We start from the raw sequence: 12,080 nt of genomic DNA on the forward strand, positions 1-12,080 counted from the left end.
ACCTGACAGCAGCAGCCTGTAGGAAAACGCTCTTCCTCTTCCTGTTCTGAGCTTCGGACCTTCCCTGCACCCTGTGACCGACCTGCTTCTAAGTTGTTCAGCTAATCCAAAGTATAATTCCCTTTTACAAATTGTCAATTGAACTGAGCAAGATATTTAGTTATTTTAACATATTTAATAAATGGTCCACAGATTTGGAGTGTGTCTAGACAAGCTACCACATACATACACCTCACACATGCGCACACACACCCGTACTTACCTCTTACAATTTTATAGTTTTTTATAGTTATTATTTATATCAATGCAGAAAGCTGTATAACTCCAGACACAAGTTTACCATTGTAGATGCATTGCTTTGGTTTCTCTCATTTGTCAAATAAAGGCACTGAAATAGAAGGCTAATAAAAAATAAAATAAAAAGTGTATAACAGGCCATCAGTGGCTTACACCTGTAATCCTAGCTACTCAGGAGACTGAGATCTCAGGATTGCAGCTTAAAGCTACCTAGGGCAAGAAAGTGTGAGATTCTTATCTTGGGGTTCATTTCACCTAACATCAACTTATCTGACCTTTTCTGCTTGTCTCAGACATATACTAGTTATTACAAATAAGGGAAACCATGGGACCTATGTTTCTTTGGGCCTGGCCTACTTCACTTTACATAATTTTTTCCAAGTCTTTCCATTTCCTAACAAATGGGGCAATGCCATTCTTTCTGATGGAGGCATAGAATTCCATTGTGTATATATACCACATTTTCTTGATCCATTCATCTACTGAAGGGCATCTGGGTTGGTTCCATAGTTGTGCTGGTAGCTTTAGTATGGTCCTGTTTGTGATCATTTGGGTAAATGCCCCAAAGTGGGATTGCTGGGTCATAGGGGAGCTCTATGTGGAGTCTTTTGAGGAACCACCATACTACTTTCCAAAGTGGTTGAACAAGTTTACACTCCCACCAACAATGCAGTAAGGTTCCCTTCTGTCTACATCCCTTCCAGCATCTGTTGTTATTAGAGTTCTTGATTATAGCCATTCTAACTGGGGTGAGGTGGTATCTCAATGCTGTTTTTATTTGCATTTTTTATGGCTAGAGAGGTTGAACATTTCTTCATGTCTATTGGCCATCCTTCTCTCTTCTTCAGAGAAGTTTCTCTTTAAGTCTTTAGCCCACTTATTTATTGGGAAGTTGTTTCTTTGAGAATTTGTTGTTGAGGGATTTAATTTTTTGAGTTCCAGGTATATTTTAGATATAAGACCCTTGTCTGTTTTATGGCTAGTGAAGATCTTCTCCCAATCTGTGGGCTTTCTATTGATCTTGCTAGCTATGTCCTTTGCCATGCAGAAGCTCTGCAATTTCATGCAATCCCATTTGTCCAACCTTTCTTTGATTTGTTGTGTTTCTTGGTCTCTATTAAGAAAATTTCAGCCTGTGCCAAGGAGACCTAGGGTTCTCCTATTTCATCCTGTAATGTTTTCAGAGTGTCTGCTTTGACTCCAAGGTCTTTGATCCATTTGGTGTTGAGTCTGGTACAGGGTGATAAATAAGGATCTAGCTTTAGTTTTCTACAAGTAGTTAACCAATTTTGGCAGCACCATTTACTGAAGAGGCTGTCTTTCTTCCATTCTATTTTTTTAGCTCCCTTATTGAAGATTAGATGGCTGTAGGTCTGTAGGTTCATTTCTGGGTTCTCAGTTCTATTCCATTGGTCCTGAGGTCTGTTCTTATGCCAGTACCAAACTGTTTTGATTACTATGGCTTTGTAGTAGAGTTTGAGATTTGGTATTGTTATTCCTCTAGCACTGTTCTTTCTGTTAAGAATCATTTTTGCTATTCGGGGTCTTTTATTGTTCCATATGAATTTTTGGATTGTTTTTTCTTTCATGCGATTTTTTCTAACATATTTATAAGATGATTTCTTTGTTGATTTGTATGTCCCTCCCCCATGGTATAACCCCTGCTTTCACTGTATTTGAAGGGGAGGGGAAGGGGAAAAATTGTTTAAATAGGGATACAGGTAGACCCATTGCAACAATGAGATGTACAAGTCGTTATGTCGAAAACGAACTTTACAACTTTGGCCGTGTACTCATTATCTTGCCCATGTAATTGTAACCCCTCTATAAGGTATTTTCACAATAAAAAAATAAAAAAACATTAAAAAAAATAAAAAGTGTGAGATTCTTATCTCCAGTTAAACAAAAGACTTGGAAGTGGAACTTTGACTTAAGTGGTAGAATGCTAGATAAGCCCAAAAAAAAAAAAAAGCACCCAGACAGCACTTAGGTCCTTAGTTTAAGCCCAAGGATGGTACCTTGTGCCCCCCTCCAAAAGGCTGAGGTATTAGGACCAAAGTTTAAAACCAGCCTGAGCTAGAAAGTCCATGAGACCCTTATCTCCAGTTAACCACCAAAAAGCCAGCAGTAGAGCTGCAGCCAAGTAGTGAAACACCAGCCTTGAAAAGGAAAAGGAAAAACCTAAGGAACAGCACTTAAGCCTTGAGTTGAACAAGCTCCAGTTCACACACACACACATTTACAGTCAGATGTACACCATTCACTAAGGTCCACTAGGGGAGAAAACAGAAAAGGAAATTAACAGGAGGACCGAAGAAGCTCTTGCTTTGGTGGCAACTCAAAGGCTTGGAGCTCGTGTCAATAGCAATGGCCTTCCCTCTCAGAGGCACATGTAGACTGAGATGCATAGTGATTATCCATAAGCCAAAGAAGCCTCTTCCAAAGTCAGGAACTTGGGGCAGGCCCATAGGACCGGCCAGTAGCTAACAAGACAGGCTCAGCATACAGTCACAGAGAAGAAGCTGTTCCTCTGTGTAAAGATACGTGGTATATGTTGTACAGGTTCCAGGTTCCAGCTAAACTAAGGATCATGACTTTGGGGAAAAATACAGGCGAGAACCTAATACTTGTGGGAAACGTGCTTGTCTCCGGTGCACAGAGAGGTGACTTGTGGAGACTGATGGTGTGGGAAGATGATCAAACGCATTTAGCATAAACTTCCATTTTAACTCTGCTTACATTGGAGCCCAGTGGCAGTAATTAGACTTACACGTGGTGCATCCCTCCCCACCATGCATGCCTAGACCTTCCCAGGCAGTTTTGCCCATCTCACCTAATCCTTGCAACAGCCCTTGGGTCTGTGCTCCTTTCCCATCCCAAGGCCACAGTGTTTTAGAGATGTAGTTTAGTCTCATACCAAACACCTGTTGGAGCCTGGGGTTGATGTCTTCCCGTCTAGATGCATATCCCTCATGGTGAAGCCACAGTGGCTGAGATTTTTGGGAAGGGGTCAAATGTCTCAGTGATTCTCCATCCTCTGTGCACACAGTCCTGAGAGGCCATGGCAGGGATGCCAGGAGCTCCCTGCCTCCACCTCACTGCTGGTTTTTGTTCCTCATGCTGTGCCGCTGTCCAGGTGTAATTCTCCTGCTTCTGGATAAGCTTCGGAAGATGAAATGGGAACAGATGTGGAGGCTGACGGCAGAGAGGGAGCTCATGGGCATGCTGTCTACATCCTTGGCTGACCAGGTGAGTGCCCGGGAGGGAGGAACTCTGATCCGAGTGCCCTTGAATTAGTACATAGTGTATTGTTACTGCGTCCCATACCTGACGTAGGAAAGTACTGTGGGGTTGTTGAGGGTTTGGGTTTTTTGTTGTAAGATGGGGGTCTCACCATATAGCCCAGGCAGGCTGCAAGCTTGAAATCCCCCTGCCTGAATATCCTGAGAGAGCTGGGATTATACACATGCATCACCATTGCTGGCCAGAAACACTTGTCTTGAAAGTTTCAAGCCATGATCTGTTGGCCCTGTTGTTTGGGGGTCTGTCATAAGGCAAAACATGTCATAAATGAACCAAACTGTTTATCTCATGACAGGAAACAGAATTTGAGAGGAGCAAGAATGGACTGGAGTCTCATAATCCCTTTCAAGGGTGTATCCCTAATGACTTAAAGACCCTCCACGAGGCCCAATCCCTTAAAAGTTTCACTACCTAAGGGCCAGACATGGTGGTACATTTCTGTAATCCCAGCTACACAGAAGTCATAGGCAGTAGGATTGTGATATAAGGGCAGCCCCAGACAAAAGAAGACCCTATCCAAAAAAAAGGCAAAAAAGTAAAGAAGGACTAAAGATATGGCTTAAGTAGTGAAGTGCCCGTACAGCAAAAATGGGGCTCTGGGTTGAAACTCAGATAATAGGGACCAAGGAAGGGCCTGGGCCTAAAACTATTAACATACCTGCCTGTGGGGGTATTCTAGACCCTAACCACAACAACTGGTAGCTTCCCAAGAAATCAACAAGAAGCTGGATCTGAATGCTTTCCTACCTGTTTTGTGACTCTGTGGACTGAGATATGATTGCCCAATTCTTACCAGGCTAAAACAACAGACACAATAGTTCATCCTTCTGTCCAATCACTTTCTCATTCAGCAAATGATCACTAAGCCCTGTGTCTAACAGGATTAAGCAGAGGAAGGATGGCAGAGCCAGCCATGACAGAAGAGTAGCGTAGTCCTGAGCCTCAGAGAACACATAGTGTGTTGAAACAGAATCCTAAGTAAATGGCAGGCTGCTGTGTTAGAAGGCCACCATTTTCACTGGCTGCCATCTTCCTGTGAAATGACATCAGTGTAGGATGACCCAGACTCTACCTTCCCACAATGCCCCACGGCAAGATTTCCATGGCCTCTGTGACCAACATAGTCTAAGATTTGAAGCTAAGCTTGTTACTTTGATCTCATCATAGAGTTCCTGAACTTGGGGATTTAATACTAGAGCAAACTCCTTAGCTCCATAAACCACCCTTTTTTTAATCAACAGTCTGAAAACGTTATTGAATCACACCAAACTCTTAATAAATGCCAGTTAAAGAAACCAGTCTCTTCCTCCTCCTCCTCCACTTCCTTCTTTTTTTGACAGTACTGCTATATGTACTCAGCAAGCTTGTGCTTGCTGAGCTGGTGTTCTACCACTTGAGCCATGCCTCCAGCCCTGCTTTTAGCTGGGTTGGTTTTTGGGGGGAAGTGGAGATGATGTCTCAGGGACTTTTCTACCTGGGCTAGCTTTGAACTACAATCCTTCTTCTCTGCCTAGACTTTCTTTGAACTACAATCCTCCATAGCTCCCAAGTTACCAGAATTACAAGTGTGAGCTATCAGTACCCAGCTCCATTTCTCCTTTTGACTAGGAAAGGGAAGGGCTCCCATCTTTGATCTTGGATCTCCCATGGTAATTGACTGAGATTTCCATCTTGCTGTGGTATCAACTACCATGTTGAGAGACAAAAATGATTTATCTGGATTTTCACCCAAAGAGAATTCACTAGCCACATTTTTTTTTCAACTGCCCACTTTTGTCACATTCCTACGAAGTTTTCTAATACAACAGAAACAAGAAACTCCTCAGGATTACTTCACTATTTTAGGCATTATCTGTTCACTATTTCCCAAGGAATCCAAAACTGATTTCCTCACCACACTCTGAATGTGGTGCATCATGAATGTTGGGAAAACTTACTCAGGTGCTCTCTCAAATATGAGGGGAAAAAGATTCCTGCCATCCACCCTATTTTGAGTCAGGTCACAATGGCTTCAGTGTATCTGCCAAAGCTAGCAACTGGGTGTCCATGTCCAGATAGGCTAGTTTGTTCAGCCACCTGCTGCCATGCCAGCCTATAATTTACCTCCTGGCACTCTTCTGTCATCAGAACTTGATAAGTGTGACCCTATTTAAGGGCATAGAAAGAGCCCCAAAGAGTTTACAAACCTCCCTCAGACAAGGCATGTCTCGAGTTCAAAGCAGGGACTGTATACTCTAAACACTGCCACCTGCAGGGATCTACACAGCATCCATCACCAAACCACCAAAACCCAGGGAAGAGCTGCTAAGAGGAGCTGTCTGCCATTTGTCTCTTCCCTCTGGATGGGTTGAGCCACTTGTCATGATGCAGTTTCCTCTCCAGGAGACTCAGGATGGATAATACAGGGCTCCTTGTTAGGACCAGATGAGGGAAAGGAAAGAGACTTCATTTATTATATGCTGGCGAGCACAGGAATGTTACTCCCTGACCTCTGGGTAATGTTTTATGAGACCAGTAGAACTCAGGAGCAACCAGGGTCATTCCCCATCTCTGCCTAGCCATTATCACTGGGTTTCTAGAGACAAGAGGTGAGAGAAATGCCCACAGTGTGAGCTAGCCTGTGTGCAGAATAGGATACTGAAGAGATGCCCTCCCCCGGGGGATACAATGTCTTGAGAGCCAAAACTCTAAGCTGCACCCACCAGCTGCCTTGACTATGTCTGCCTTTCGTTCCTCAGGATATCTTCAATGCTGTCATCAAGCAAAACCCCTTTCTGGTGTATCAGCTTCCCTGCTTCTGGAACGTGCAGCTGTCGGACCATACCCGCTCCGAGCAGTGCTACAGAGACGTGTCTGATCTCAAGGTAGGTCAAGAGAGTCTTCAGAAGTGAGCAAGGGCCCCACTGTGGGCAGAAGAAAGCCAGGCCTGGGGAGAGGGGAGGCCTTGTAAGGGCATGTGTGATGGCTGTAAGCTTATGCGAAGTATAGTAATGTGTGTGTGTGTGTGTGTGTGTGTGTGTGTGTGTGTGTGTGTGTGTGTGTGTGTGTGTGTGTGTGACACAAGGGAGCAGAAAGAATGTGTTGTGCTTCTCTGTTGGATGTTTTGAGAATAGGGGAGTATTGTGCCCTTGTTTGGCCTTCTAGAATATGTAGAACCCCCTGGGGTTCTAGCTTGTGTGGTTATTCTTCTTGCCATTTGCTGCCTGCTCTACTGGTTCATCCCTGTTCCTCACATCCATTCATTTAACTCAGACTAAGCACAGGTACTGTACAGACAAATGAGGATAACTTCTTACCTCACTTACTTCATGGCCTAAGGAGAAGAGAAACACATAAGGAAAGAGGAATAATGAAATACAATAGATGTTTCATTAGGTATGGGGAAGTCCATGTAGGGAACACATACATGTCTCATTTTTCTTCCCTCAGAAGGGACCATGACAGATTGAAACCCTTCTTCATGACTTGCTGGGTAGCAAGCCCAGTGGTGGGACCTTGATGGGAGAGAGATGGAGAAGGGCAGGATGTATCTGTTATCTACTACTATAGATAGTGCTGCGTAACAAACTATTCTAAACTGGCTCAGCTAAAACCACTTATTCCACTGATGAGTTTACACTCAGGCTGGATGGTGTCTGATTCCCCCTGGTTTAACCAAGTATCTGTGGTCAGCTTCAGCTCTGATGGTTTTGGTCAGGGACAGCTCAGCTATCCTGCAGTGTCTCCTCCATGTTCTCTGTGTGTCTCCTGGGCTGACATGTTCTCCTAGCAAGGTGGAGGTAAAGATGAAGTCTTAGGGCACAGAATGAAACCTCAGTCACTGTTGTTAAGGACCCACTGGCTAAGATAGCCAACAGGGCTCTACCCAGAGTGAAGAGCCATGCACCAGTGGCTCAGGCCTGTAATCCTAGCTACTCAGGAAGCTGAGATCTGAGGATTGTAGTTCAAAGCAGCCCAGGAAGGAAAGTCTGTGAGACTCTTATCTCCAATAAACTACTCAGAAAACTGGAAGTGGTACAGTGGCTCAAATGGTAGAGTGCTTGCCTTGAGCTAAAGAGCTGAGGCTCTGCATTCAGGCCCAGAGTTCAAGCCCCATGACCAACAACAAAAGAAGAAGAAGGAGAAGGAGAAAAAGAAGAAGGAAGGAGGAGGAGGAGGAGGAGGTCAGAAACTCCTAGTTACAGGGGCAGTGGAAGAACTGGCAACAATTAATCAGGCAAAGTTTTATACACAGTTATGTTCAACATCAAGTACACTCTCCTCTCTGGTTGTAGCAGAGGAAATTAGAGACATGCATGACTACAAAGTCTATTTCCTTTAAAAAGTTGTCTGTGTACACAAGAGAAGCAACATTTATAAGCTATAAAAAAAATAAACAGATCTTAGAGGTGTAGCTTAGTGATGAAGCAAGGAAGAGTGTAAAGCAATTGTGCGCACGCGCGCGCGCACACACACACACACACACACACACACACACACACACACACAAAGCATAGTCTATCTTCCTTAAGATAAATAAGACAGCAAAGGCCAGAAACTGTTGGTTGAGTGTGAGTTCCCAAGGGAAGCAGGGAGCAGCTGGATGAGGTATTGAGTGGTCTGCTGATCCCTGGTGGCCCAGAGTATGGTTTAAAGGTTGGTGTGGTCTTACAGGAAATGTAGTGAGGCCTTGACTCTGGTTCCTGGCACAGTCACTTGAAAGAAAAATGCAAGGAAATGAGGAGAAAATAAAAGCACAGAAATAGAAACCATGGAGGAAATGGGGAGCAAGAAATCAACATGAAAGATCAACTATATCAATAATCAAATAAAGGTAAACTGATATTGATGATAAAAAGACAGATTTTCAGATAAAGAAAAAAAAGAAAATTGTATCAAGCATTTACAAAAGACAAATCTGACTGATAATAGCCAGAAAAGGTTGAAATAAATTACGGAAGAGCTAGATCCCAGTGGCTCACACCTGTAATCTTAGCTACTCAGGATGATGAGATCTGAGGATCCACCATTCAAAGCCAGGCCAGGCAGAGAAATCTGTGAAATTCTTATTTCCAACTAACCAGTAAAAAAGTTGGAAGTAGAGCTGTAGCTCAAGTAGTAGAGTACCAGCCTTGAGCCAAAAATCTAAGGGACAATGTTCGGGCTTTGAGTTCAAGCCCCCTGTCTTAGCACACACAAAAAATATATGAGAGCCAAGCGCTATTATCCTAGATATTCAGGAGCCTGTGATCTGAGGATCATGGTTCAAAGCCAGCCCAGGCAAAGAAAGTCCATGAGACTCTTATCTCTCTTAGCCACCAGAAAACTGGAAGTGGCGGTGTGGTTCAAGTGAACCTTGAGCTGAAGAGCTGAGGGACAGGGCCCAGGCCCAGAGTTCAAGCCCCACAACCAAAAAATAAAAAAAATAAATAATGAGAAGCAATTATCAAGGAAATGTCCAAAAGAAAACTGACTATAGTAATATCAAACAGATCATTATGAGGAAGGAAGATGGCCACAACTTGAAAATGAGATTACCTTGTATATATCTTCTGCACATGTATCTTTATGTATATGTAGGAGAGTATGAATATAGGTGCATTCATATCTCTTTAATACTTACGTATATCCACATACTTACAGCCCATTCAAATTGCAGAGAAAGAAATGGGTGAGTATAACTATCATAGTGGAATGTTTTTTCTAACATATGCTCTTCAGATACTAAAGGATCAAATAGTCAAATTGATTTTAAAATGTGGAAGATTTGAATTGCATAAATAGCACACTTGGCTTATTGGGCAAATAAAGAATCTAGTTCTTTTTAGAGACTATGTATCTCTCTCAGACTCATACAGAACATTTATAAAACATTAACCATGTACTAGCCCAAAAAGCAAACCTCAATACATATTCAAGAATAGTATTTCACTTTAATGTTCTGAATAAAGTACAATTAACTAGAATCCTGTTAAAATAATTTTTAAAACCTATTTCATTAAAATTGAAAACTCACTTTTTTAATTTCCTCATGGTTGTAAGTAGAAATCATAATGAAACTGAAAACTGCTTAGAGACAAAATGAGAACGAAAGTAATACATGTCAAAATTACTAGAACAAATAAACATGGAGGGAAATACATAACACTAAGTGAACTAAGAAGAAAAGATGCTGAAAAAATCAACATGTACTACTTAGGATGATATTGAATGAACATTAGAATAAATTCAAAGGAAAGAAAAGGCAGGCCATAAAGTAAGAGCAGGAACTGATGAACAAATTACTCAATATAATTAAAAGTTCTTGGAAAGAAACCAATACAATAGACAAAGCTATGGCAGATTTCATAAAGAAAAAGAGATGCACCAAGAAATGAACAGAGTAGCAGTAATTCATTGATTCATTCTCCAAAATTTTTTGGTGTCTGTAAATACTAGAACATGAAATCAGGGACTAGGAACTGACCCTTAGCTTTTTACGCTCAACGCTAATGCTCTACCACCTGAACCACAGCTCCACTTCTGGCTTTTTAATGGTTAATTGGAAATAAAAGTTTTACAGTCTTTCCTGCCCAGGCTGACTTTGAACTACAACCCTCAGATCTTAGCCTTCTGAATAGCTAACATGACAGGCATGACCTACTGGCACCTAACTCTCTAAAATATTTTTTTTTGGGGGGGGTCCAGTCATGGGGTCTGAACTCTGTGCCTGGGCACTGTCCCTCAGCTCTTCAGCTCAAGGCTAGCGCTCTACCACTTGAGCCATAGCACCACTTTCGGCTTTTTTTTTTCTGCTTATGTGGTGCTAAGGAATCGAACCCAGGGCCTCATGCATGCAAGGCAAGCGCTCTACCACTGAGCCACCTTCTCAGCCCCCTCTAAAATATTCTTGAGCAAGTAATTTTCCTGGGATCTGGGTATACTAGAAAGACTAAAGTGACTAATCTTTCAGTCCATGGAACTTTCAACCAATAGGTAAAGCAGAATTTTAGAAAAGACTGAGATACTGTGAACATATGTCAATGAATCTGAAAACGTATGCAAATTGGACACATTCTTAGAAATGTATAATTTACCAAAAGGAATTTAAGAAAAAAAACTATGGATCTGAATTGTCTTCTAGCCATTACTCCTTTGTAAACACAACATAGCCCTCCTTGCTAATAAGTACCATTTTTTTAATTAAAGGACATTTCTAATTTTCAATAAACTTTTCCAGAGTAGGAAAAGAGAAACATTTTTCAATTCACCCTGTTATGTCTAGAATATACTTGATTCCAAAATTAGATAAAGGAAGTTACATAAAAGAGAAATTATAGGCCAGTTTTTCTCATGAATATAGATGTAAAAATCTTAAGCAAAATATTAGCTAACCAAATCCAGCCATGTAGAAAATAGATAATATATCATGACCAAATTGGGCTTATTCCAAGAAAGACAAGGATGATTTAACATTGAAAAAATAAGTAACTATCAAGATCATATTAGTGGATTAAAGGAGAAATACCATATAATCACCAAAATAGATGTAGGAAAGTTATTCAGTGAAATTAAACACTTATTCATGGTTTTAAAAAACTCACAGATTTAATAGCTACTAAAAATTAATAGTGCTCATTAATTAACAAAACAGTGGATAACTCCAGAGCAGCCACCTGCCTACGGGAACTTAATAGATGCAAAGACACCATTACTGACCACTGGAGAAGGCATTCTGTTTCCCATTAATGGTACTGAGATACCATAATAGCCATGTGGAAGAAAAAAAATCAAATGCATACCTGTCTCACACAATAAACAAAATACATTCCAAGTAGATTAAAGACAAAAGCAAAAGGTTAAATTAAACTTTTAACTTAAAAGTGGAGTAATGGTCAGTCCTAAGACCTCAGAAGAGGTGTACAAGATACGGGGTGGGAGAGGTTTCTTGCTGTTTTAGCTATGCTCATTTTATGCAAGAATCATAACAGATTTTAGCCTTGATTTACTTCCTTTTTCATCTATAAACCAGGGTTTTTAGTCTGCTGATTGAGTAGTGTATTACCTTGCATTCACCTCCCTTCTTTGTGTGTGTTTATGTGCATAATATCCTAGGATTATGAGAATCCTTTCCTTTAAAAAGAAGTAGAACTTAAGGACTTCTGCAAGCTATCATAGAACTCTTCCTGGTTTGTTCCCACACCTCATGGAAGATTGCTTTTTTTTAGGAATTTCTTTTCATGGAATCGTTGCAAAGCATATCGCTTGCCTTTTATGAAACAGCAACACAGTCAGGCACTTAAAATTCAAAATATATTCAGTTCGATTTCTAGTTACATTAGCTACACCAGAAATAAAACCTCCTTTGGTAGCCAACACTAATTGCTCCTGGTAAGCGCAGAGCTGAGTACATAGGAGCAGAAATCCTCCTGTATCCTTCTGGGGACAAGCTTATTCCTAGCCTTGGACATCTCCTACCCTGGGTATCATCAGACACCTTCTACACATTTTTTTTTTTTTTT

General features: G+C 41.4%; 1 protein-coding gene across 1 annotated transcript in view; it reads left to right on the forward strand.

Annotated features, from left to right (window-relative positions):
- The window catches only part of Large (like-glycosyltransferase), a 458,307-nt gene that overhangs the window by 391,392 nt on the left and 54,835 nt on the right, over window positions 1-12,080 (forward strand). The window contains exons 8-9 of the mRNA XM_013024905.1: window positions 3,434-3,546; window positions 6,339-6,464. Coding sequence (XP_012880359.1) covers window positions 3,434-3,546; window positions 6,339-6,464 — 239 coding nt within the window. The remainder of the gene's footprint in view (window positions 1-3,433; window positions 3,547-6,338; window positions 6,465-12,080) is intronic.

This window comes from Dipodomys ordii, unplaced genomic scaffold (genome assembly GCF_000151885.1).
Source record: "Dipodomys ordii isolate 6190 unplaced genomic scaffold, Dord_2.0 Scaffold79, whole genome shotgun sequence".
NCBI lineage: Eukaryota > Metazoa > Chordata > Mammalia > Rodentia > Heteromyidae > Dipodomys > Dipodomys ordii.